The sequence below is a fragment of the Melanerpes formicivorus genome, unplaced genomic scaffold (assembly GCF_026170545.1).
Source record: "Melanerpes formicivorus ecotype bairdi unplaced genomic scaffold, bMelFor1.0.p_v2 SCAF_3, whole genome shotgun sequence".
Taxonomy (NCBI): domain Eukaryota; kingdom Metazoa; phylum Chordata; class Aves; order Piciformes; family Picidae; genus Melanerpes; species Melanerpes formicivorus.
The window spans coordinates 27107300-27134970 of NW_027142355.1; the positions used below are offsets into that span (position 1 = coordinate 27107300).

The window sequence follows — 27671 nt, forward strand, 5'->3', positions numbered from 1 at the left end:
CTTAAGTCCACCAGGCAGAAGACTTTTCCTCAGCAGACATAGAGTGGATGTGGGCAGGAACCAGTGGTAAGTTTATGGACTGATTTGTGGGGCATGTTTCTGTCCTTTAGAAACTAAAACAGGCAACAAGGAAAGTGTTACATTAAGTTGCAGGAAGGAGAAACTCAATGTTTGTGCTTTAAAAGTGGCTCTGATTTATTTGGAACAAAATCATATCAAAGGTGAGGGGGGGTCACTGATCTCTGTCTAGAGACCCCACTGAGGAAACACTCTGATTTTAATTCCACAGCAACCAACACAAATCCTGTCACAACTACTTGTGGGTTTATCACTTGTGCACTCAGTATATTGATAACAGCATAGCCAAGGTGTTTGCCTGCACTAGATTAAGCCAGAGCTCTTGGGTTTATTGCTAGAGGGAGGTAAAATCCAGCATTCCCTGATAAAATTATGGAGAGAAAGATGATAGCTTGCAGGCTGTGAGATAATGCTGAAGAAATCATGGCTTTAAGCCGGAAGAGGGGGGGATTTAGACTGAATATTGGAAAGAAGTTATTTACAGTGAGCATGGTGAGACACTTGAACAGGTTGGCCCGGGAGGTTGTAGATGCCCCCTCCCTGGAGGTTTTCAAAGACAGGTTAATGGAGCCTTGAGCAACTTGGTCTAGTGGGATGTGTCCCTGCCTGTGGCAGGGGGGTTGGAATTAGGTAATTTTTAAGGTCCCTTCAAACCCAAATCATAGAATGGTTTCATTTGGAAAGGACCTTAAAGATCATCAGAGCCCTCTGCCACATGCAGGGACAGCTCCCATTAGATCAAGCTGACCAAGGCTCCATCCAACCTGTCTCTGAACACTTCTAGGTGGGGGGCAAACCATCCTGTGATTCTATAAAACTTCTGTGAAGCCCAACCTGCATATGCAGTGAAACCCTCAGGCTGGCCAAGCAGAAGAGACCATCACCCTGCATGGTCCCAATGGCTGGGATTCTTCCAGCAGCTCAAGCTGGTGAAGGTTCCAGCCTTCCTTCAGCTGCCATCCTGTCCTCAAGAGCACTATCTGCATGGATCTTATAGAATGTTTACAGCTTGATATGGTCTTTGTTCTAAAAGTTATGGACCACAGTGTCTGCTTTTCCTCATATGATGACAACAAAATGTTAACCAAAGCATTTTAACTCCCTGCTTCAAGAGCTGGCACAAGCATTCCTGACAATGAGCTTATTTAATGTGGCATTTAGTGTCTTCTCCAGGGTTAGAAGAGCTAAAGAGTAATGAAAGAAACTACCAGAAAACCTAATATTGCAGTAATTATCCTTCAAAAATAATCATATGGAGAGCAACCACCTCTCCAATTCTCAACAGTGCATGGCTCTAACATGTTAGGAAACAGAGTGGCAGAGGGAAGCGGAGCAGGGAAACTCCATTGGGATTACTGCTCCTGGTGAAGATGCAAGCCTTGATAAATCAGATTGTCTAGTCGCCTCGGGGACAAGAGGTGATGACATCTCCTTTGGCCATATCAACCAGTCACCTCTTATTGAGACTATCACAGGCAGTGCCAACATTGTTTGCAGCTTTGTGAGGGAAGCATCAGGGCAGCTTGGTCATGGCAAAGGTGTGTTTGAAGCACACACCAGGAGCCATCACTGAATGAACAACACATCAGGTATGGTGTGAGGCATTAGGAGAGATGAAAACCCTCCACAGCTGAGAGACTCCGAGAACATACATGTGGAACCAAGCTAGGAGACAGACCTGGTCTCAGAGCTCTCTGGTGTCACTCTGCAGTAAAGACCAGACAAGCTCCCTTTTGACACTGGAAGCTGCTCCGTGGCGTCTGTATGTCCAAGGAGTCACAGGAAAGGGATGGCCTCCAAGAAGATGGCAGCTGCATACTTGAGGGTGTCTTGGTAGATACAAAGAGGCTTGGTCTCTTTGGAAAGGCTGTAGAACACCTAGGTACAACATAGTCTTCCTTTCCTCAGCCTGTAGCACCTTGAATCCATATTGAGGTGGGATGGAGAGCAGGCAAATGTGTTGCTCTCACTGGTAGTGCAGCAGCTCTTCCCAGCGAATGGGTTGGGAAAACACCTCCCGCTCCAGCCAGAGCTCATAGGAGTAGTGAAAGTCCTCAGGGAGCTCCAGCCGCTGTCCCAACACACTCTGCAGGCAGTTGTCCACTGGTGCAAACTCTGAATCTTGAGGTTTGTCATATCTCCGGCTGTTGAAGGCTTCAATGTTGGCTCTCAGGGTGCATTCTTCAGCCTGGAAATCCCATGGTCTGGCATCGATATCTACAGTGAAGAAGAGACCAAGTCACTGGAGGTCTTCAAGGCCAGGTTGGACGAGGCCTTAAGCAACCTAGCCTAGTGGAAGGTGTCCCTCCCTGTCCATGGCAGCGGGGTTGAAACTAGATGATATTTAAGGTCCCTTCCAACCCAAACCATTCTATGATTCTATAATTATGTCACAAATAACTCTGAGAAGGTTTGAGCAAAGGAAAGTATGAAGATTATACAGCCACCTTCTAAACACTTAACCATGAAACCCAGAATGATCTCCTGAAAGTTGGCTTTGATGAGCCATGTCTATAAAATCATCATTTGCTCCATCAAGGGTCAGTAAATTAACCATCAAATCTCACTCGAGCTCAAGGGAGGGAAAGGTCTGAGCTGAGAATCCATCCAGATAGACAAAGAGAAAAATAAACACTCCAGGAAAAACCCTTCCAGATCATGCTTATGAAAGCCAAGAGCTGCCCTGGCAAATTGGCCAGGTCAAGATGCAGCCTCTGCTAATGGTGACTTGTGCAATTGGGTGCTGGTTAACGCTTCAGGGGAAGTGGGACACACGCAATTTCTTCTTTGCATCTGCCTTAAAATCTCACAATCCAAGCATGGTGGGGTTTGGAAGAGACCTCTGGAGATCATCCAGTCCAAACCCCTGCTAAAGCAGGGTCACCCACAGCAGATTGCCCAGGATCAAAATGTCCAGTTGGGTTTGAAATCTCTCCAAAGAAGGACATTCCACAGCCTCTCTGGGCAGCCTGCTCCAGGGCTCCAGCACCCTCCAAGTCCACACACCGCTTCTGATGGAAACGTCTGCATTCCAGTTTGTGGCCATTTCCCCTTTTCCTGTCACTGGGCACCACTGGTAAGAGTCTGGCCCCATCCTCTTGCCCCCTGCCCTTTAGATATTGATAAAAATAAATCTCAGCCCACAGAGACATGGACCTGTTGGAGCAAGACCAGAGGAGGGCACAGCAATGATGGGAAGGCTGGAATCCCTCTGCTGTGAGGCCAGGCTGAGAGAGTTGAGGTTGTTCAGCCTGGAAAAGAGAAGGCTCCTTGGAGACCTGGTAGAGTTTCAAGACTTGAAAGGTATCTAGAGGAAAGCTGGGGACAATCTTAGCAGGGTCTGTCATGACAGGACAAGGGCTGATAGTTTCAAACTGAAAGAAGGAGACTAGACTGGAGAGAAGGAAAATGTTCTTCACTGTGAAGGTGGGGAGACCCTGTTCCAGGCTGCCTAGAGAGCTGGTAGGTGCCCCATCCCTGAAATCATTCCAGATCAGGTCATTTGGGGCTCTGAGAAACCTGCCCTATTTGCAGGTGTCCCTGCTGACTGCAGGGGGGTTTGACTAGATGACTTTGAAATGTTCCTTCAGCCCAAACCAGTCTGTGACACCATGATTCTAAAATTGCTTTATTGTCACAATTGCCACATAAATTCACTTGTTACAGCAAACCCTTGCTCCAGAGCAAGGAAGCCTTCTTCTGCATGTAGTGTTCAAGCTATTTAAGCTACCCAAGGCAGACAGTGTCCCAGAGCCGTGACATCGAGAAGCCCTGCTGCCGTATTCAATCCTATAGGGTCCAGTCACACACAAAGGCAGTGGCAGGCTATAAAGTCCCAGAACAGAAGGAAGGCCCCTGGTCTTCCCACACTTTGATCATCTGGGGAACTCCACCAGTCCAAGGCTGGAATTATTTTAATTTAAATTCCATTTGAGTCTTCTGCATTAGTGCCATGGTGGTACCGTGACTACCAAAACTGTACAAGTCTTCAAAAAATAGATTTGGGGTTTTACAGGTGAAATTAAATATCCCCACTCCTGACCTAAACTAGATTGGTTCCTCACATGCCATAGGCCAAATGATACCAACCCCACCATGAGACGATTTCAGCTCCAGACCTGGAGAAGCTGCTTCCCTGGCACCACTCACCGTTGCCATAGGCCCAGTCGTCGTTCATGCGGTGCCGCACCTTCTGGTAAATGGCAGACATGGTTTTCATGTTGCTCTTCCTCCACTGGCGCCCCAGGTATTTGGTCTGGATCTTCAATAGTTTGAGGACATAGAGCTGCATCATGGCCTGCTTCACCTTCAGAGCTCGCTTCAGTATTGGGGCTGACTTAAAGACTACCAGCATCTGCCAAGAAATCAACACAAATTGATGCAACATGTTCAAGAAACTCCATGTCTATGAAGCTTTGGACACCAGCACCTGGGTGTGTGGTACAAGTCCCATGTGAGTAGAACATAGAATCATAGAATGGCTTGAGTTGGAAGTGACCTCAAAGATCACCTAGTTCCATTCCAACACCCCTGCCGTGGGCAAGGACACCTCCCTCTAGACCAGGTTGCTCAAAGAATCATCCAACATGGTCTTAAACATGTCCAGGGACGAGGCATCCACAACTTCTCTGGGCAACCCATTCCAGTGTTTCACCACCCTCATTGTAAAGAACTTCCTAATGTCCAATCTAAATCTACCCTGCTCTGGTTCCAAACCATTGCTCCATAGAATCAGAACCGGTTTTTTGGAAGAGACTTTTAAGATTATCAAGTCCCACCATTAACCTAGAGATCAACACCAAACCATGTCCCTCACCAACACGTCTCCACAGGTTTAAAAGCCCTCCAGGGATGGGGACTCCACCACTGCCCTGGGCAGCCTGTGCCACAGCTTGACAACCCTTTTGGGGAAGAAATTGTTCCTTAACTACCTAAACCTCCCCTAGTGCCCCAGCCCCACCTGAAGAAACTCTCTGCAGGGATGAAACCTGCAGTGCAGGCACAGGGACACACTCGAAGTGCAACCCTGGCTGCTGATGACAAGTGTCAGGGAGATGAGACATCACCTTACCATTGTCCTTGAGTGTTTCCACTTGGTCAGCTTGTTGAGGATCCTCAGCAAGTTAATGCAGGAGAACAAATTTCTCCAGCAGAACTGGTTGTTGTCTCCAGCTTCCTACAAAGCAGAGAAGGAGAAGCTGTTCACCAGCACCACCACAAAGATATCCTTCTGCTCAAGGGTATCCTGCTTTGCTTTTGCTCTCTGCCCAAGTCTTATTTGTGATGGAGAGTGAGCAGTGGAGCTACCACCCCACTTGGGTTTGTAGAATGGGTTGAGTTGGAAGGGACTTTAAAGATCATCTAGTTCCACCCCCTTCTGCTATGGGCAGGGATGCCTCCTACTAGACCAAGTTGCTCAGGGCCTCATCCAACCTAGTCTTAAAGACTTCCAGGGTTCCACAACTTCTCTATGCAACCTGTTCCAGTGTCTCACCACCCTCATGGTAAAGAACTTCTGAGCAAACACATGCCAGGGATGGTGACTCCATGCAGCTGAAGAGGCAAATGTGTCTCAATTACCAGGGCATGTTTAATTCCTATTAAATCCTCACTTTCATGGGTGTCCTCCCCAAAACCACCACACTTGGTGAAATTCAAGATGTTTTCTTTATATTTTCTGATTAAATTTGTGTCCTCTGAGGCTAACAACCAACAATGTTCTTCACAATGAGGGTGGTGCAACACTGGAACAGGTTGCGCAGAGATGTGGTTGAGGCCCCATCCCTGGAGATATTCAAGGTCAAACTTAGTGGAGCCCTCAGCAACCTGACCTAGTTGGAGATGTCCCTGCTAACTGCAGGGGGGTTGGACAAGATGACCTTCGAGGGTCCCCTCCAACCTGATGCACTCTGTGATTCTGTGATGTAGCAGTTCTGTGATGGAGCAGAACAATTGACATTGTCATTTAATGTGACAGCTCCCAAAATGGGGGCTAGACCCTACTAGGAAAGGGAAACTGGGAATATTTTTCCTCAAAAACTCAAGTCTTCTACAGCCATAAAAACTGAGCCATGAGGATTAGCAGGAGCTGTCAGACTGCTTTCAGAGATGTGTCACTAGATGTCCCCATTGGGCCAGGATACAGTCAATGGGAGGCTGGCCAGGACACCTCGTTATCTCCAGTAACGCATGATCCAGCACAAAAGAGGCAATAATCCCGCTAATAAAGAGGAAGATGATGCCCAGGAGCTCTCACTCCAAAAAGAGACAAGAAGCTTGGTGGACAGGCACATTCATAGATTCACAGAATGGTTTGGCTTGGGAGGAACCTCAAAGATCATCTAGTCCCAACCCTCTGCCATGGGCAGAAACACCCCCAAATAGACCAGGTTGCTCAAGGCCCCATCCAACCTGGTCTTGAACACTTCCAGGGAGGGGGCATCTGCAGCCTCCCTGGGCAACCTGTTCCAGGGTCTCACCACCCTTGCTGTAAAGAATTTCTTCCTAATGTACAGTCTAACTCTCCCCTCTTCCCATTTCAATCCATTCCCTGCATGAAGGGATCAAGGCACTCTGACATGAGACAGTGGTGGAGGACCAAGCCAGCTTGCTGGCCACATATGATGATCCCACACCATGCTTCATAGCAGGTTTTTTACGTCCGTCTGATCTGGCACCATCAGCTCATGGCAGGAACTTACATGCCAGTGGCACATCAGGAATAGAATAGAATAGAATAGAATAGAATAGAATAGAATAGACCAGACCAGGTTGGAAGAGACCTTCAAGATCATCGCGTCCAACCTATCACCCAACACCGCCTAATCAACTAACCCATGTAACCAAACACCCTGTCAAGTCTCCTCCTGAACACCTCCAGTGACGGCGACTCCACCACCTCCCCGGGCAGTCCATTCCAATGGGCAATCACTCCCTCTGTGTAAAACTTCCTCCTGACCTCCAGCCTGAACTTCCCCTGGCGCAGCCTGAGACTGTGTCCTCTTGTTCTGGTTCTGGCTGCCTGGGAGAAGAGACCAACCTCTGCCTGTTTACAACCCCCCTTCAGGTAGTTGTAGAGAGCAATAAGGTCACCCCTGAGTCTCCTCCTCTCCAGGCTAAGCAGCCCCAGCTCCCTCAGTCTCTCCTCATAGGGCTTGTGTTCCAAGCCCCTCACTAACTTCGTTGCCCTTCTCTGGACTCGTTCCAGCAAGTCAACATCCTTCCTAAACTGAGGGGCCCAGAACTGGACACAGTACTCGAGGTGTGGCCTAACCAGTGCAGTGTACAGGGGCAGAATGACCTCCCTGCTCCTGCTGGCCACACTGTTCCTGATGCAGGCCAGGATGCCATTGGCCCTCCTGGCCACCTGGGCACAGTGCAGGCTCATGTTCATCCTACCATGAACCAGCACCCCCAGGTCCCTCTCTGCCTGGCTGCTCTCCAGCCACTCTGACCTCAGCCTGTAGCACTGCATGGGGTTGTTGTGGCCAATGTGCAGAACCCGGCACTTGGATGCGTTAAATCTCATGCCGTTGGACTCTGCCCATCTGTCCAGCCTGTCGAGGTCTCTCTGCAGAGCCTCTCAACCCTCTAGCAGATCAACTCCTGTCCCCAGCTTGGTGTCATCAGCAAATTTACTGATGATAGACTCAATGCCCTCATCCAGATCATCAATAAAGATGTTAAAGAGGATGGGGCCCAGCACTGATCCCTGGGGGACTCCACTACTGACTGGCCGCCAGCTGGATGTGACACCATTCACCACCACTCTCTGGGCTTGGCCATCCAGCCAGTTCCTAACCCAGCTCAGAGTGCTGCTGTCCAAGCCATGGGCTGACAGCTTGGCCAGGAGTTTGCTATGGGGGACGGTGTCAAAGGCCTTGCTGAAGTCCAGGTAAACTACATCCACAGGCCTCTCCACATCCACCAGACGGGTCACCTGCTCGTAGAAGGAGATCAGGTTGGTCAGGCAGGACCTGCCCTTCCTAAATCCATGTTGGCTGAGCCTGATCCCTTGGCCATCCTCTAAGTGCTGTGTTAATGCACTCAGGATGACCTGTTCCATGATCTTGCCTGGCACTGAGGTCAGGCTGACAGGCCTATAATTCCCTGGCTCATCCAACCGGCCCTTCTTGTGGATGGGCACCACGTTGGCCAGCTTCCAGTCCTCTGGGACATCTCCAGTGAGCCAGGACTGCAGAATAGAATAGAATAGAATAGAATAGAATAGAATAGAATAGAATAGAATAGAATAGAATAGAATAGAATAGAATAGAATAGAATAGAATAGAATAGAATAGGTTGGAAGAGACCTCCAAGATCATCACGTCCAACCCATCAACCAATCCAACCCACCTAAACAACTAACCCATGGCACCAAGCACCCCATCAAGTCTCCTCCTGAACACCTCCAATGACGGCGACTCCACAACCTCCCTGGGCAGCCCATTCCAATGGGAAATCACTCTCTCTGTATGTCACTGTCTCTGAATGTGCTGACTACAGATGCATCAGAACCAGTTTGGCTTCCCTGAGTGACCACAGCCTTGGAGGGACTTTGGCTGATAGAAACCAGGTAAAAATCTTTGGTTTAATGACTTTGAACTTTCTCCAGCTAAGGTCTCAGCCCATCTGTCCAGTCTGTCTTGATCAAAAATCCTTCCTCACCTTCTCACCTGCAGAAGTACTGGTTTGAAGAACCCCTTTTGGTTGCTTACCAGGCTTTCTGCCGTGAGCTCGGGCAAATCACAGACTGTGCAGTGTGGATAATCCAGGACAGAGATGCTGTGGAAGACAGGAAGGGAGGGTTTTGTTAAGAACCAGGGAACATAAAAGCAAATTTTAGGATGATCTAAGTGATGATGCCAAACAAGCTGTTACGCCTTCCCTGCTTCTGGGGTAGAATCACAGTGGTAGAGCTGCTTTTGGGTGGGAACAATCCCATCTGCACGCTGAGTACATAAACCTGGTCTAGTGGAAGCTGTCCTTGCCAATGCTAGGAATTTGGGACTAGATGATGGTCAAGGTCCCTTCCAACCCAAACCATTTGATGAATCTGTGAAATAGGTGACAGCTGGTGCCACGTGGACATGGATCCTTCCTGCATTTCCAGCTGCACAGATAGGTTCCAAATGGGCTCCCAGCTTCTTCATAGCCTCACAACTCAGCCTAATAAAACATGTTGGTCCTCTTGGTTCTGAAGCAGATCCTGGGTGCTTTAACAAGGACTCTAAGGATTTGGGTCCATTAAGACGTGGAGGGGGTTGCCCAGGAAGGTTGTGGATGTCCCCTCCCTGGAAGTGTTGAAGACAAGGTTGGATGGGGCCTTGAATAACCTGGTCTAGTGGAAGGTGTCCCTGCCTGTGGCAGGGGATTATAACTGATAAGGCCCCTTCCAACCCAACCCATTCTATGATTCTGATTCTATGATATTAAAAAAGCAGAAAACAAAAACAAACCCAACCAAGCAAATCTTAGAGTCATAAAAATCACAGAATTGTTTTGGTTGGAAAAGACTTCAAAGATCATCAAGTTCAACCCTTAACCTAGCACTGCCAGGTTACCACTAAGCATGTTCCTCAGCACCACATCTCCATGGTTTTGAAAGCCCTCCAGGAATGGGGACTCCCCCACTGGCCTGAGCCAGGCCTCAATAATCCTTTGGGGAAATACTCTCCAGTAGTTCCCTGTCTCTCTTGAACTGGAGAGCCCAGTACTGGACCCAGGACTCCAGATGTGGCCTCTCTAGGGCAGAGTAGAGAGGGAGGGGAACCTCCCTTGATCTGCTGGCCACATTCTTCTTCTTGCATCCCAGGAAACCAAGGGCATATTGTTGGCTCATGGTAAACTTGTTGTCCACCAGCATTCCCAGGTCCTTCTCTACAGAGCCATCTGAGGACCAACAGTAGAAATGTTTATCTGGAAGAGAATTACTTTCTATTTTTCCACATGGGCCTTCTCACACAGACGTGTCCACCCCATGCTGGAGACACGCCAGCCTACACATGCAGCTGAAGAACAACTAAAAATACCTATCAAAAAGCAAGAAAAAGGATCTTTTCTTTGTTCCAACAGCAACATCTCCTGTGGCACTCTCCTCCAAATGGGGAAATGCAACGCAGTCCTTCTGAGAGGTGAAGGTCTTGTGCTCTTTCATTTTTTACTTTGATTTGTAGTTGTCCAACCAATCCCTACATGGACTCCAAATGGGACTAGTGTCCTTCTCAGATCAGAAGAAAAAGGCAATGGCAACTCTGCAGAACTTGAAGAAGTCAGAAAAGCTGAATTATAGCTATTAAAAGTGGAAAAGACTTAGGAGACTCTACCCCCACCTAGCCACCTTGAAGCTGTGGCCCACAGATACTTTCCAGGTGTCCATATGAAGATGAAAACAAGTCTTCTGTTGGTCAGGGAGATTCATAGAATGGTTTGAGTTGGAAGGGACCTTAAAGGTCATCTAGTTCCAACCCCCCGCCACGAGCAGGGACATCTTCCACTAGACCAGGCTGCTCAAGGCAATCTGATGCCCTGAGATGAAATGGGACTACAAGACTTTTAATACTCCAGTGAGAAATTTGGAATCCCTCCATCCTGTCCTCATTAAGCAGAAGGGATTTGCTCTCTTCCAACATATTCCTGTGATGAAGAAGATACTGCCCCAAGACCACGCTAGGGTCCAGAACTGACCTGGTCCCGTCACATATTCATGTGTCAGGATTCTTCATGCATGAAGCCTCCCTCCTACATCACCTCTCTCTTCCCCAGAAGTGGCTGTACCTGTTTTTAGCAGTGATGTAAGACATGATGTTCTGGTTGAAGAACTTCAGAATCAGTGGGATGCAGTTGGCAAACACCAAATGTTGGGACACATACTCAAACTGAGAAAGAGACGTGAAATGGGTCAGCATTACTGAGAGCATCAACTGGGAATGGAACCCCCATCTCCAGCTGAAAGCAAAGCAGCATACAGCATCTCCCACCATTTATGGAAGTAGTTTGGGAATAGTTACACCTAATGATGGCTTCTCAAGGTAAAACTCGGTGGCAAAACAGTAGCTGGGGAAGAGGGAAGGAGGTGTAGATGTGAGATGAGAAAATCCAGCTCCTATTCTAACACACAATAACCTTAGACCCTGGGAGAAGTTCCACCTAAACATGAGGAAGAAATTCTTTAATTTAAGGGTGATGGAGCTCTGGAACACACTGCCCAGACAGGTGTTGGAGGCTCCATCTCTGAAGACATTCCAAACCCACCTGATTGTGTTCCTCTGTGTCCTTCTTCTGGTGAACCTATCTTGGCAGGGAGGCTGGACACAATGATCTCTGGAGGTCCCTTCCAACTCCTACCATTTCTGTGATTCTTTCCAACTTCAACTGAAAAAAAACCACTCCTAGAGAATCCCAGAATCCTAGCATGATGGGGATTGGAAGTGACCTCTGGAGATCATCCAGTCTAACCCCACTGCTAAAGCAGGGTCACCCATAGCAGGTTGTCCAGGATCACAATGTCCAGGGGGGTTTGGAATCTCTCTAGACAAGGAGACTCCGCAACCTCTCTGGGCAGCCTGCTCCAGGGCTCCAACACCCTCAAAGTCATGAACTTTCTCCTCATAGAACCTACTGTGTTCCAATTTGTGACCATTACTCTTTGTCCTGTCACTGGGCACCACTGGAAAGAGTCTGGCCCCATCCTCTTGTGCCTCACACGTCATTTAGCTCTTGCTGAGCATTGAGAAGATCCCCTCTCAGGCTGCTCTTCTCCTGGTTCAACAACCCCAGATCTCTCAGCCTTTCCTCTTCACCAAGATGCCACAGGCCCCTCAGTATCTTTGGAGCCTCCACTGAACTCTCTCTACAGAGAGATGTATTTCATGCATGCTTTTAATTTCTCTCCTTCTCTAAACATTAAATGCTCTGGGTGTGTAAAGCTGCACGATACAACCAACCTCTACTGTCATCTAAGAGACAAGACACAAATAGGAGCAACATCCCAGCCCATCATATTCCATCCTGCCCATGCCTCTCACTACCCTACAATCAACATCCCAAGTTTGAGAGTGAGGAAACAGTTTTATCTCCCCATGGAATCATTTTGGTTGAAAAAGACCTTGAAGATCATCCAGTCCAACCATTCTCTAACTCTACCAAGACTGGTGTTAAACCATGTCCCTCAGCACCACATCTTTGTGACTTTCAAACACCTCCAGGGACTGGGATTCAACATCTCATTTCAGCTTGGTATAAGCTGTTGACACTTGGCACACCACCAATGACACCCACCACCATTCTTTGAGTGTGAGTAATGGGCAGTCCCTGCTAGCCAGAATTGGAGATTGTCTCATTGCTTTGAAATGCAGCTTTCAGTGACTGGTCTGTTGTATCTGTTCTGACCAAAGATAGTGCTGAACTGAGGTAGGATCTGAGAATCAGAGACCTTTAAGATCATCAAGTCCAACTGTGTTAACTCAGCACTGTCAGGTCACCACTAAACCATGTCCCTCAACACCATTATCTCTGCGGCTTTGAAACCCTTCCAGGGATGGGAACTCCACCACTGCCCTGCCAGCCTGGGCCAGGCCTTGATAACCCTCAAGGGGAAGAAATTGTTCCTCATATCTAATCTAAACCTCCCCTGGGGCAACTTGAGGCCATTTGCTCTTGTCCTATCACTTCTTAGGAGAAGAAACCAACCCCCACCTAGCTCCAGCCTCCTTTCAGGGAGTTGTAGAGAGGCAGAAGGTCTCCCCTCAGCTTCCTTTTCTCCAAGCTCAACAACCTTGGGTCCCTCAGCTGCTCCTCAGAGGACCTGTTCTCCAGATCCTTCACCAGATCCTTCTCTGATGGCATATGAAACACCAAATCTTGACAGAACCAAGACCAAACCTCATCATTTCTGTTGGTGTGAAGGCTTGTGCGGTTACTACCACACTCACATGGCAACTAGTGAGCACCAGCAGAGCCTGAACCTACCATGTTCTCCTTTACCTTCTGCTGCATTCTGGAAACATCATCTCAGTCCCAAGAGTGGGTTTTGGGGTGCTCTCTGAGACCAGTTTTGGCACCAAAAGAAATTATGATGGCTCACCAAAATTCAGACACAAAAGTAGAAGCAGGGGGAGAAACTTCACAGTTTTCTCCAGGCCTAGCATCAGAATGCAAAGCTCCTTCTGCCATGGAGGAAGAAATGAGTCAAGTCATTTTGTGGGGTGAAGAGAAAAAAATTAAGGGACATGGTTGGACCCACCACAAACAAAAGGTTTGTCAGAATGTGGAGATTTGTTTCATTTTATCTGATCCAATCCATGGATCTCTATTTCTCCTCAGTGGGCTTCATAACACAGCTGGATTTGTACCATGATGAAACCTTTACAAGAAAAAGCCCTAAATTGTATGTCTTGGAGAACTTGAGTGACTTGGGTGAAGAATTGTGCTCAGGTCACAACCCTAATCAGACCTTGGTGGGTTTTTGATCAAGTGAAGCCCTCCTGTGAGTCCAGTTCAATTGGTGTCATGCAGATGACACAAAAATCAGATTTCATCTTGAACCCAACCTCCAGCCTCTGTTGTAACTGGAGCTCCAAGAACATGATCCTGCTGAGGGACAGAAGATTAGTTGACCTCATGAGATCTTACCCAGCACTATTTCTGGTCACTGGAGAGGAGTCAGTGCTAAAGAGGGGTTTGTTTAACCCTATAACCTTCCCCTTTCTGCCAGGGGAAGCTCATGCTACCTCCTAAATTTTAACCTGATCAACCACAGCATGAAGCTTTCCAGAAGCCTGGAAGCTCCTTCCACATGAGTGGAAACATTCCTGTCAAACCCCTCTGAGATATATTTGGAGCAGGTTATCCCTGTTCAAATCCTGGCCTGAGGGTAGGGTTTCTCATTATGGAAAGGTTGAATGAGGCATTGAGCCAGGTTAGATGAGGCCTTGAACAATCTGCTGTAATGGAAGGTGTCCCTGCCAATGCCAGGGGTGGGGTTGGAACTAGCTAATTTTCAAGAATCCTTCCAACCCAAATGGTTCTATGAAAAGCTATCTGCAATTTCTTATGGAAACCCTTCCTGGAGAGGCCTTTTAGAACAGAGTCTAATAGAACACACCAGCTTCAAGACCATCTTGGTGATTGCCAACTCCTTCACTCACCTGGTAGATGTGGTTCAGCTTTAAGTGCTTGAGGAGCAGCAGCAGGACTGCTGAGATGCTCTTCACGATGATCTCTTTGTGCCTGTTCACATCAATCCCCAATTTCATGCTCTGAAGAACAGTGATGCTGGATTGGAGAAGAAGGCAGCAACAGCACCATGGGTATGAGAGCAAGGAGGATTAAGGGACTGTTGAGTTCTTATACTATTTGGAATGGCTCCGCAGAAACAGAGACCTTCACTTCCCTTTGGGACTCCCATTCTCATCCCCTCCTCTTTGGTGACCCCAAAAAAGGGTGGGTGAAAAAAGTTGATTGCCCTCCATCAGCAATCTTGGAGGAGCAGGATGAAGGACATCTACCAGATGTTCACTTATTTTGATGATCTGTGTCAATCAGCAGGACTTTATGATTGGTGGCTGCCAACTGTGCTTGATTCGTTACACTCCTGAGAAACCAGCATCACCTCTTGGCTTTCAACCCTCTGCCCTGCTGGCAACAGTAGCTTGCACCTATCCAAAGAGTTGTCCCCAAATCTGGAGCCCCATGAACCTATCGGCAGCTCCCGACTCTCCTGGATGGTCCAAGACTTCACTGCAAAGCTGAGATGGCTGGTGGCCACCTCTTCAAGAACTTACGGCATCTCTTCAGGCAACACATCTGCCAGGATGTTGATGGAGTCGGTCTTGGCTTTGGAGGTTGGTGCTGCAGCAAGGAGGATCTTCAGCAAAGCTATCTGCAGGAGAGAACAGGTGTAGAGGGATGCTTCCAGAAGGGTCATTCCTTCCTTCTCCCTCACTTGATGAAACTGCTCAAGTCACCTCTACAGGGTTTCACCAGCCCAAGCTCCCCTCACTTTGATGGTGCCTAGGTTCAACCTCTCCTTTTATACCCTGAGCAAACAGGCCAATTGGGGTGACCCTGGCAACTCTGTGCCCAGGTGGACAAGAATGCCACCAGAATCCTGGCTTGGATCAGCAATAGCGTGGCCAGCAGGACCAGGGCAGGGATTATCCCCCTGGACTGGGCACTGGTGAGGCCACACCTCAAATCCTGGGCTCAGTTTTGGGCCCTTCATTCCAAAATGGACATTGAGGGGCTGGAGCATATCCAGAGAGGGGAAATGAAGATGGTGAAGTCTGAGGGGAAAAAAAAGGGTGTGGAGAGCTTTTGCAGAGCAACCAAGGGACCTGAGATGGGCTCTGTCTGGAGAAAAGAAGGCTGAGGGGAGATCTTCTGACTCTCTACAACTCCCTGAATGGAGGTTGGAGCCAGATGGGGGTTGGTCACTTCTCCCAAGGGAGAAGTGAGAGGACAAGAGAAAAGGGCCTCAAGTTGCCCCAGGGGAGGTTTAGGTTGGACATGAGGAACAATTTCTTCCCCTTGAGGGTTGTCAAGGCCTGGCCCAGGCTGCCCAGGGAAGTGGTGGAGTCTCCATCCCTGGAGGTGTTTAAAAGCCTTATAGATGTGATGCTGAGGGACACAGTTTAGTGATGACCTGGCAGTGCTGGATTAAGGGTTGTACTCTGTGATCTTAGAGGTCTTTTCCAACCCAAACAATTCTGTGACTCTATGATTTAGTTCCACTCCCACTGCCAGGGACACAGACACCTACCACTAGATCAGATTGTTCATAGCCTCACCCAACCTGGCAACAGAGCTGAATTTCAGGACACTCTGGGAATCTCTTGGGGCCATGGGAAGTCTTCAAGGGATGTCCCTCAAAAGAATGTCATTAGAGTCTCCACAGTTTGAATAGTTCTTGAGAGCATAGCCAGGTTGGCAGAGATCTGAAGGTGGTGTCCATTTGTCTGCTGAGCCACCTAAACCATAATGATGGTTTAGTTTGGTTCCTGGCCCAGCAAGCCATGGAGATCCTGGCCCCAAGCATGGAGATCAGTGCAGTATCATAATGGAAAGCTAATCTCAGCAAGAAGGAGATTCTTAAGAATCCTCAAGAGAAGGAGATGCTCAAGGGAGCAGTGAAGTTGGTAGGTTGCTTCTTGAGGTCAGAAGTGAAGATGCCTGCCTCAGTGTGTAAGGTAAGGACTTGTTGGTTAACCCTACAACTCACGTAGCTCAAAAGATGACATCAAGCCAACCCAAAAGGTCCTCCTTGGTATGCAGAAGGCAGGATCCAGTTTTGAGTTCCCACCAACATGGAGGACTTTGCTCCCTGTTTCCAGTTCCCCCCCGCCATCTTATTGTCCATCCACTGTCCTGTCTCCAACCATTTGACTGTGTCCCTGGCTATACACTCCTCTCTGAACCCCTTCTCTTGGACTGTACTTTCCATCCAACTCTACTCCCAACAAAATCTTACCAGTAAGGTCCTGAACACACCCCAGCAGCCCCATGCTGAGCTCTGCCCTTCACAGACTGGTTCCATTCCCCACTCAGAACCCCTTCTTCATTTCTAAGAAATCTGAGCTCACCATGTACTGGGGGAGGTTGTACAACATTGCTCGATACAGGATCTCACAAGGGGTTTCTTGGACTTCCTCTTCTCCCTAGCATAAAGAAACAAAGGAAAAAACTGGGGATTGCCAGTCCATACAAGTGAGGTTCATCAGTCATCTCTGTAAAACCCAGCTTGAGGACTTAACGATGGGCCCAGCTGCATGCATCCTAGCTGGTCAGGGGGTGAAACAAGCAGCCCAGGGAGGTGGTGGAATCACCATCCCTGGATGTGTTCAGAAAAAAAGTGTAGACATGGCACTTTGGGACATGGTTTAGTAGGCATGGTAGTGTTGGGTTGATCCAACAACTTGATGATCTTAGAGGTCTTTTCCAACTTTTATGCTTTTGTTCTGACTGCAGGAAGCCTCGGGCTTTTCTTTATTGATACATTTGATCAAGACATGGACTTTAGAAAAGGGAGCATCTAGTGTGTGTCTTAGAAATCATGGAGAACATCTGAATTTCTGCAGCACCTTGGGTGAGGGGGTGCAACAACTTCTTACCAGAGACATGGGGCACTTCTCCAGCTCCTCTTCATTCTTGATCTGGACATCTGAGATGGAAACATACTTGTGCTGGTAGAACAGACAGAGAGAGGCAGAGCAACATCACAACTGAAGGGTGAAACACAGTGATGACAACAGTTGGTCATTGCAAGAATGTCCCAGTTAGATGTGTAGGTCACAGCAGATACATGGAGAAATCATCTTTGTGGGGGACATCCCTCTGTGCGTGAAGCCCCTCACACATCCTGCCTTTGCTTACTTCCACCTACTACTCCTAGGATTTATGAAAATGGAGAAGAGGGACAGTGGCCTCCAAAAGGCAATCCAGACACCTCCAGTTGGCCTCTGGAGGTGTCTCACTCTGTATGGAGCACTGCAGGAGCCAAAGTTGGTCATGCTTCACCCTGGGAATAGCAGAGGTCTGGGCATGTCCAAATCCAACACTGGAAGCCTGTCACCTTCAAAGCACAAGGTGGCAAATGCTCACCAGGACAAGCAATATTACACCTTGGATAAAGGGAAGGTCCAGGTGATGGACAATCTATGTGAGGACACAGTTTTCCATTGTTTATCCCAATTGCTGCAAGAAGCTCCAGAAGCTTAGATGTGAGGATCCCACATTGCATTGTGGTGGGTATCCAGCCCCTCTTGAGCTGTTTGGACCTTGACTGGATTCATCAAGTTGACATCTCAAGGCAGAGAGGAGCAAGAGCTCAGACCAAAGGTGTTGCTGAACATCAGTGGAAGAGGAGCAGAAGACTAAATTAAATTAAACATCTACTGTGGGCTGAGAACATACATCTGAGGAACCTGAGACTCATTGTAAGTGCTGTGCCACAAAGTTTGTGTGGGAGACTTCACGTTTTGCAACCCTCCCATGGTATTGGGGATCTTGACCAATGATTTCCCCCTGCCAGGGACCCCCATGGGTCCAATCCCACCTCAGAACATCTGTTGAATGCCAAGGGAGGAAAAATAGCAAGGGATGAGGTTAGACAAGCTGAGTGCTGCTCATCAAGGCTTCCTGGGCTGCTTCACCCAAGCACTCTGCATGGACCCACCATCTCACCTGCTTCAGTGTCTTCACACTCTCATGAATGGGTCGTGGTAGCCCTATCAGGGTCTCAGTGTCTCTGTGGAGAATGAAAGAAGGTAAGTATGAGAGTGGGAAGAAGATCTCTGTGTAGAATCATTAAGGTCAAAAGATCTTTTTTTAACATCTCCACACTTCCATTTCATACAAGATAAAAAAGGGAGCCTGTAGTCTACTGAGTCTACTGAACTCATCTCACATGGGTCAGGAACTGGGAGGAGTGTTGGTGTGATCTGCCCACCCACGCACCTGCTCCCCAGCAAAGCCTGCAAACAGAGGGGTGACACCAGAGTGAAGGATTGGGGTGAAGTCAGGTCTCTGCATGGAGCCAGCTTGAACCCAGCACTGCACCTCAAAATAGATGTACCCTGCTGGAACCATTACAAGATGACTCTTGTCCCACATCTTGATTTCTTCACAAAGTGGTTGGTTTGTCGTGGATGCCAGGTTGTTCCAACCCCCTCTACCATTAAACTGGTCTCAGGCTTGGGTCAGGGGTCACTTATTCTGAGCTAGGTCTGTTTTTTAATAGAAAGAGGTCCTTGGAGACCATCATCTCCAAGAAGATGTTTTAATAACAGAAGATGCACTGCTGCAGCCCCAGTAAAACCCATCATTGTGCCACTTAGTCCCAAACATGTCAGCCTGGTTGAGTTGAGAAAGCCTCAGCTCTGTGGACACCTCCCACCAGTTAAACTCCACTGACTGGAGAGCAAGGGGACAGACTTTGTTGGATCTACACACACAACACTCACTGTCCCAACGTGAATCCAATGAATTTGTTCCTGCTGGCTTCCAGGAAATGCTCGATGTCTTTCTGTCTGATGGAGAAACAAAACCAAGAAGATTGGAACATACTCATAGACCAGATCCCAGGCTACACTGCTCAGAAAGGTCATAAGACCACCAAGAACCTCTGAGCTTTCTAGGATTGATTTCTAGAAGTCTTAACAGAGGCATTATGGCTCTTCTTGGATGGAGCAACACGAACCAAATTAATTTGGATTTGCTGTGCAAAATTGAAGAAGAGTTCTCTACAATCACCACCTTTTATCCACCTTCTGTCCTCCTACCACATGCATCTTCAAGTAGCATCTGCTTGCTCTGAGCAAACAAATGTTGTCTCCACAGTCTAGCAGAGCATGTGCTGTTCCAAGAGAGCAAGCTGACATCATGACAGCAAGATGAACTTCAAGGTCCCTTCCAACCCAAACCATTCTATGAATCTGCACAGTGAGAGTGGTGAGGGACTGGAACAGGTTGCCCAGGGAGGCTGTGAATGCCCTCTCCCTGGAGGTGTTCAAGGCCAGGTTGGATGAGGCCTTGAGCAGCCTGGTCTAGGGGGAGGCATTCTGGCCCACGGCAGGGGGGCTGGAACTAGATGATCTTCAAGGTCCCTTCCAACCCAAACCATTCTATGAAACTATGAATCTTGTTCACCTTGGGCAGCTTTCTTAGGAAGCTGGTCAGGGTCTCAGAGCTATAAGGAGGACATGAGCCATGAGTCAAAGCTCTCCCAGCTGTATTTTCCAGGCATCAGCCAAGAAAAACAAAGCTCATTTGATTCCAAAGTTGAGAACGTTAGATGAAGAACCATGGCACCATGTATGTGGAGACCCACATGGGAAACCAGCTCTTGCCATGTGCCTGTGAGGAGAGCTCTGGATAGAGACACTTAACCCTGTCTTTGCTCCCACACCACACATATGTACTTGCTTCTGGATGAAACAGAGACTTTGAATCAACAGCAAAACATCTCACGTGGATTAGAGGGAAGGGATCAGAGGCTTTCACCTTCTTTTCCTAATCCTCCTTCATCACTTGTAGGAGAGCCATAAAATTGTCTTGGTTGGAAAAAAACCTCTAAGGTCATTGAGTTCAATTGTCAAGTTAAGACCACCATGACTCCAAGTGCCATGCCACACATTTCTTGAACACCTTCACGGATGGTGACTCCACCACCTCCCTGATCAACCTGTTTCAATGTCTGTCCTGAGGAAGGGAAGGTCCCAGTTTCTTCATCCTCAGATGTTTGTCTCCAATTTATCACCTTAGAGCAAGGCTATTCCAGAAGGGGTCATCTTGCAACATAAGAGTCCTACTCACCAAGAGGTAATGTCATTGACCAGCTCCCAAGATGATTAGTGTAGGACCTTGCCCTACCAAAATCCATTGGTGCTGGTTGGGGAAGGTGACCCTGTTCCCACAGCCTTCCAGCAGAAGGCTCCTTTCCATTACAAGCTGAGATGTCCAAAATGGGATTGCCACTTACTGACCAATCTTGGTTTGGAACACCTGAGAAAGAGCTCAGCTGAATCTAGCCCAGAAAGGATCAACCAAAACAAAGAAGCAGAGTCACTCCAAACGTGTCCCAGACACATTCAGCCTGTAGTGAACTCCAGGAGAGGTGGGACTAGGGAGGGTGGTCATGACACCGGATGGTTTTACCTGACTTTGGGGGCCCAGGGGAGCCCTTTGGGGAATGACACCCTCTCAATGGATGGGTGATGAGCAGGCATCGCAGGAATAATTGCATCCCGCTCCATCAGGTCCAGTTCCCCCTCAATCCCACTGTCCACGTCATCGTTCTCCTCTTCATCAACTCCTGCTTCATCATTCTTGAAGGGGTCTCTCTCGTTGTAGATGTCCAAACTGTCTTGCTTCACCAGGGGCTGCAGCAGAAGAGGAAGGAGAAAGGGATGGCTGTCAGGAAGATGGAGCCAGACTTCTCAGTGGGCCCCAGTGACATCACAAATGGTAATAGGCACAAATTTGAACATAGGAAGTTCCATCTAAACATGAGAAGGAACTTCTTTAAAGGTAGCAGAGCACTGGAACAGGATGACCAGGGAGGTGGTGAAGTCTCCATCTCTGGAAACTTTCAAGGCCCACCTGGACATGTTCCTATGTTATCTACTTTAGGTGATCTGCCTTGGCAGGAGTGTTGGACTTGATGGTCTTCAGAGGTACCCTCCAATTCCTACCATTCTGTGATGCTAGTCACTCCATAGAATTCACTTCCCTCCCAGCTGCTGGCACCACATCTCTCCTTCCTGGAATGACCAAGCACCCGATGTTTTTCAGGTGGCTGGTGCCACTGTACCTCTAAGCTTGCTACTCTAGGAGCTGTGACCCCATTTTCCATCTTAACTTTTGGAGCAACCATCCAACATCTCTCCCCTAGCAAAAGAGGACAGGACACAGCGACTTCAAGGTGGAGCTAGAAAAAAAGAGAAGCTTGCTGTGAGCAGCTTGCTCCTCAGTGCTTATCAGCCCTTTGCCACAGAATCAGGATGTCACAGAATCACCAAGGTGAGACCTCAAAGATCATCACTAAATCCCTCCTGGGCTTTGTCACCGAAGCTGCATCCATGGGTGCCAGGTCTGGACTCAGGTCTGAGGCCAGACACTTGAGTAAGGCCTGTTGTGACAGGACAAGGGGGTGGTGGTTTGAAACTAAAAGAGGGGGATTTAGATGAGATCCAAGGAGGAATTTTTTTCCCAGTGAGAGTGGTGAGACCCTGTCACAGGTTGACCACAGAGATGGTAGATGCCCCATCTCTAGAACCATTCCAGGTCAGGTTGTTTTGGTCTCTGAGCAACCTGCTCTAGTTGCAGATGTCCCTGCTGACTGCAGGGGGTTTGAATTAGATGACTCTGAAAGGTCCCTTCCAACCCAAACCTTTCTGTGATTCCATGGAACTAGAAAGTCAGAAGCACTTGAGGGGAAAGGGAGCTCAGGCTAATTCCTTAAGCAGATGATGGTCCTCATTAAAAAAGGCTCTTGGACTGTCCTGCAAGAAGATGAGCCCAGTCTTACCCTTCGGCTACGGTGACCACGCTTCTGCTGCTGCTGCTCCATGAGCTCGATGGAGTAGGTGGGAGGTGAAGCCGCCCGCATGCTGCGCATCACCTGGATGCTGTCCTCTGGCAAGGGTGGCAGCCCCAGCTCCTCCCTCTTCCTCACCTTCATTGCTTGCAGGGCTTCAAATCCACCCAATGTGAACTAGGAACCAACAAGAGAGGTGAGAATGTAGGGAGAAGGCATCCCACCTAGATTGCATGCCTCTTCTGGGCTTCCAACTAGAGAGTTGAGGATGAGGACACCACAGTACTGGTATGCTCTCCAAACTTCTCACCCACCCCACATCCTCTGCATGGCTCAGCCCACCACTTTTCCAGAAACTGGTCATTTTAGGAATAAGAGAAGGGTTGGCACCCACCAGAAGCACCTTCCAAAGCAAGAGCAAGACCTTCTTCATGGGGAAGTGTGGAGCATGGCCACTGCAGAACTTGGTCACCATCATGAAGAGCAGAAGAGCAAATGGCTCATCACTGTGCACAGGGAAACCTGGGGTAGACAGGGACCAGGAGCACGTTCAGGACAGATCCCTTTCATCCCCGAGATCTCCCCACTGGTTGAGCTCAGCCAAGAGATCTCACTAGGGCATGATGAGCTTTGTGTCTCACCCAGCTCCATCCTGAAGGTCTCCCGGCAGGTTTTCCACTCGGGGGGGTCCTCCTCCTGCTCCACACGGATGTTTTCCACCATCAGGTACATGACACCGAGCAGCACCCTGCCAGGACAGCACAGCAGGTAGGTGACACTGCTAGCCAGAGGCCATGTTGTTCCCAAAGGATGTCCCACAGCCACATTCTGGTGGGGTCTGAGGAGGTACCTGAGTTCTGTGCTGTCGGCCAGCGAGATGGCCGGTTTCCGCAGGGCACTGCTGCAGGCCTGGCTGTTGCTGTGGACAAGGGGACAAGCTCAGCATCAGCCACCAAGCACCTCATCCTGACCCCCAGCCTATGTCTGAGTGGTAGAAATGCCATGCTAGAGGAACATGCCATGGCTGGGGCACCTCTGTGGTCCTCTGTGAGGAGGAGGAGGGGTGAGACAGAAGAGGGCAAGAAGGATGAAGAAGACAAGTGCAAGAAGAATAAGGAAAAAGAATAAGATGAAGAAGAGGACACAGTGGTGAGGAAGGCAAGGGTAGTGTGGGTCTTCTCACTCAATCTCCATGTTGAGCAGCTCCAGGAAGGCAGTAAAGGTTCCCAGCTGATACAGGAGGAAGCTGTTGTGCCGAGACCAGTACAGGACATCACCTTCATTGTCACAGTCTCCAAAGACACCTGGAGAGACCCAAAGGGAGCCGCTGGCTAGGTGGGAGCTGCCTTTGAACCCCTGGAGCACATGAGACCATCCCAGGAAGGAGCTTCACTGCACCAACCTGGCACAACCCCAAAAGAAGGGTTTGCCCAAGTCCCCCATGCTGAAGCCAGGCAGCAGATATATGGGGACAAGGTCCTTACCTTGTGCCAGGTAGAGGATGGCTCGTGCTACTTTGAGCCGCTTGTCCCTGTTGACCACCTCTAGCCCATCCAGCAGGCGCATGACATAAGCCTTCTGCTGACCCACATCCAGCTCCAGCCACCTCTTGCCTTGCACTGGAGAGGGGACAGGACAACCAGCTGGGTGCCTCTCTGGTGATCCCAGCTCCTTCCCTGAGCCCCAGGGTGATGAGCCCAAAGCTTGAGGTACCTTGAGTGTGAAAATCTTCCTCAAAGCATCTCCTGTTAGTGCTGAGCTCGGGCTCCTCGGTGTAGCTGTAGAGCTCTGATGGAGAGAGGGGTCAGTGGGGACCTGGAGGGGCTTCACCCTCCTCATCACCACCAAAAACCTTGTAGGGCTCTGAAACATCCCTAGGCATCCATGGAGACATGGGGCAGAGACCTGAACCTGTCTGTCAGCCTTTCTGTAGCTCCAAGGGCCATCATGGAGTCACCCAGTGCTACCAAAGTCATAATTTTGATCCTGATGCCCAGGCTGGTGCCCACAGCAATGGTGCTCCACCTGCACTTGCAGTTTCACAGGGGCTTTCCTGGGGGCTAATTTTCTGTCCCAGTTGAACCAGTTTGCAAAGGGAGGGATCATAGGAGCACCCGGGTGAAGCCTGCCACTGATGCCACACTGTGGACATTTTGGGACCAGCAAATAGGAGCTGGACATGGAGGGACATGGTGCACCAAAACAGGTGATCTGGTGGAAGGTAGCTTTGTAAAGGACCTGGGAGTACTGGTGGACAACAAGATGCCCAGAGCCAGTGATGTGGCCTCATGGCCAAGAAGGCAAATGGTCTCCTAGGGTGCATGAAGAAGAGTGTAGACAGCAGGTAGAGGGAGGTTCTCCTCCCCCTCCACTCTGTCCTAGGGAGGCCACATCTGGAATCCTGGGTCCAGTTCTGGGCTCCGCAATTCAAGAGAGACTGGGAACTGGAGAGAGCAGAAACTACTGGAGGGAGTCCAGTGGAGGCTCTGAGGATGCTGAGAGGCCTGGAGCATCTCTGTGAGGAGCAAAGGATGTGAGACCTGGGACTGTTGGGCCTGAAGAAGAGCAGCCTGAGAGGGGAACTGATCAATGCTCAGCAAGAGCTTAAGGACCTGTGGGTGCAAGAGGATGGGGCCAGACTCTTGTCAGTGGTGCCCAGGGACAGGAGAAAGTTTTTGACTTTGAGAGCGGTGGAGCCCTGGAGGAGGCTGCCCAGAGATGTTGTGGAGTCTCCTTGTCTGGAGATATTCCAACCCCACCTGGCCGTTCTGATCCTGGGCAAGCTGCTGTGAGTGACCCTGCTTTGGCAGGGGGTTAGACTGGATGGTCCCAGCCCCCACCACACTGGGACTCTGAGCTGTTGTGCTTGCTCCTCGAGCCAGACACAGGCAGCTAAAAATAGTCCCTTTGCTGGTGGAGATGTTGCTGGGAACCCTGAGGCTTTCAGAACAGCAGCAGCAGCAGCCAGAATCACTGCAGAGCAGGAAAATATGGGCTAAGGACTCAACCCATGGTGTGACAACCATGATAAAGGTGACAATTCCCAGCCTGGAAGTACCACCAGTTCTCCCACCCACTGCACACCCTTGTGTGGGGCAATCCCCATGCCCTGATGTGTCCCCTGTGGTGTCCCCAGGGAGTGAGGAGTGGCTTTCTATTAATAAACAGGGATGGATAACACCACCCAATAAATAGGGATGAATGACACCACACGAGGTCCTTCCCCCATCCCAATTTCACAGGGGATTTAAGGTTCTCCTTAACCTATTCATAGCACAACAGCCCCCACACACCACCTCACCTGCTAGCTCCGCTCCGTGCCCATCAGTGTCCCCGTATTCAAACTCCAGGTTGGGACAATCCACCGAGCCCTGCGGAGAGTAGTTAGGGGTTAGTGTTGGGGGGGTGCTGGCACATCCCTATGGATATTTTGGGAAGTAGGATGGCTGCCAGCCCTCACAGCCTTTGTGTTCAAGCTTCTTCAGCCAACACAGTGGCTGCTTGAAACCAAAATCCTAGAATGGTTTGGGTTAGAAGAGTTCTTAAAGAGCATCTAGTTCCAACCCCCTGCCATGGGCAGGGACATTCCTCTAGACCAGGTTGCTCTGTGTCCCATCCTTGAACACCTCCAGGGAGGAGACATCCAGAACTTCCTCAGGCAACCTGTTCCAGTGTCTCACCACCCTCACTGTAAAGAATGCCTTCCTAATATCCTGTCTAAATCCCCCCCTCTTCCAGCTGATGCTGGTTTGAAGCAAAGGTGCTCAAGAAGGTGCAACCCCCACCATCTTCTGTCCCCAGCATCCCAAATCCCACAGTGTTCAGGGCTGGGATTTGCCCTTTTTGAAGGGTTGTGGATCTTCCCCCCTCCTCCTTCTCCTTCCCTGTGGATGAGGAACTGGAGCATGAAACTCCGCCAGAGGATTCCGTGCTACTGCAGACAGACGACTCAATGTTGGCATCGTGCCCACCCATCAGGAAGGAAACACATGAATGGATAATCAACCTAATTAGCATAATTCCTGATGCTGGAATCCCAGCATCCCTTCTCAGCAGCCAGGCTGAAACTGATGCACATCATCATCGTCATCATTAATATTGATGACCCTGGAGGATGCACGGCTCCGGGATGAGGTTGATTTCATAGAATGGTTTGGTTGGAAGGGACCTAAAAGATCATCCAGTTCTAGCCCCCCCTGCCATGGGCAGGGACCCCTCCCACTACATCAGGTTGCTCAAAGCTTCCTTCAGCCTGGTATTGGAGGGAGGAACTGTCCGCAACATCCCTGGGCAACCCATTCCAATGTCTCACCACCCTTATGGTGAAGAATGTCTTCCTAATGTCTAACCTAAATCTGTCTTGCTCCAGTTTCAAACCATTGCCCTTTGTCCTATCACCACAGGCCCTTTTCAGCTTTCCTGTAGCAACCTTCAGGTACCAGATTTGCTCCAAACTGCTGGTTTCTCACCCAATTTTTGCAGCCAAGCCAGCAGGGTGGTTTTGTGGAGTTAAAGCCCATGAGGAATCTGGTGAAGCACATGCCACGCTAATCTGCTTGGTGAGGTCAAGCTGCTGCTCTGGGAGAGCCAGAAGGAAAATGCAGACTCCCACATTCATGGGCAAAGCTGAGGAGACCACAACTTGCACACCAGCCTCCAGGGTGGAGGGACAGTTTTTGGGCTAGACAACCCCAGGGACGTCTTCAAGCCACAGCTCCTTGGCAGGGAAGCAGGGAGGTCTTCCCAGCCCCATCCTTGGCTCACAGGGGTCCTCCAGTGGCTTTATAGTGTCCGGGGAAATCAGTCCTCGGATGGATCTTGGTGACCTGAGTCCAGACCTGCCACCCATGGATGCAGCTTCGGTGACAAAGCCCAGGAGGGATTTAGTGGTTACATTATTTGAGGGGACTGTGGAGGGGAAGGGTGGTGAAGAAGAGGACTGCAGCCCCTAGACCCTAGCGAGGTGGGTATGTGCGTTAAGTGGGTGCCTGGAGGATGTGGAACTCCCAAAGCCCGTCTGCCTGCTCTGGGAGTGAGGCAGGGAGGTGCCAGTGCTGGGAGCAGCCTCCCTGGTGACCCCAACTCCAAGATGGGCACCTCCCATCCCCACAGAACCCCACAAACTCCAAGGGCTCCTGCAGGAATCTGAACCTCCAGGGCAGGAATCCCAAACTCCACGGTAGGGACACAGAAATTCCAAAACCCCGGGGCCAAAACCCCAAACCTCGGGGTCATGACTCCCCAAACCCCACTGAGGTGTCCCCATTGACGAGCGGAGAGGGCGGGGTGACCATTTCCACCCCCCTGACCTTACCTCAGACTCTTTCCGCTGGCTCCTGAAGAGCTCCCGGTTCTTGGGCTGGGCTGGAGGTTGCGCTGAGGGCTGGGCTTGAACCGATCGAGCCCTTCCCGGAGCCGACACCTGTGTCAGAACCGGGGCCGGAGCCGCTGCCCCCGCTGCCTCCATCCGCTCGGCGCTTCTGCAGCGCCTGCGAACACGTGGGGGGTAGCCCCCCAGGCCACGCCCCGGACACGGCCCCTAAGCAACCATTGGTTCGCT

General features: G+C 49.7%; 1 protein-coding gene across 1 annotated transcript; it reads right to left on the reverse strand.

The window, feature by feature from the left end:
- Positions 1-155: 155 nt before the first annotated feature.
- Positions 156-27578, reverse strand: STRIP2 (striatin interacting protein 2). The gene is made up of 21 exons (XM_068170944.1): positions 27426-27578; positions 25413-25482; positions 23825-23899; positions 23596-23730; positions 23295-23415; positions 22962-23030; positions 22753-22859; positions 22506-22633; positions 22103-22288; positions 20731-20954; positions 19038-19103; positions 18259-18322; positions 17187-17258; positions 16659-16733; positions 14862-14959; positions 14226-14352; positions 10855-10955; positions 8796-8862; positions 5150-5254; positions 4228-4432; positions 156-2295 (listed from the first exon to the last, which is right to left on the reverse strand). The coding sequence occupies exons 1-21, from the start codon at positions 27576-27578 to the stop codon at positions 2045-2047; spliced, it is 2499 nt and encodes an 832-aa protein (XP_068027045.1). The 3' UTR covers positions 156-2044.
- Positions 27579-27671: the final 93 nt, after the last annotated feature.

What these genes read in the sequence shown, in the direction of transcription:
- STRIP2 (XM_068170944.1), bottom strand. Translation starts at nt 27,578, where the DNA reads ATGGAGGCAGCGGGGGCAGCGGCTCCGGCCCCGGTTCTGACACAGGTG. An exon ending in ACAACCTCCCCCAGTACATG is followed by an intron (nt 14,960 to 16,658) that starts GTGAGCTCAGAT and finishes TCTCTCCTGCAG; the next exon opens with ATAGCTTTGCTGAAGATCCT. An exon ending in CGACTGGGCCTATGGCAACG is followed by an intron (nt 2,296 to 4,227) that starts GTGAGTGGTGCC and finishes TCTTCACTGTAG; the next exon opens with ATATCGATGCCAGACCATGG.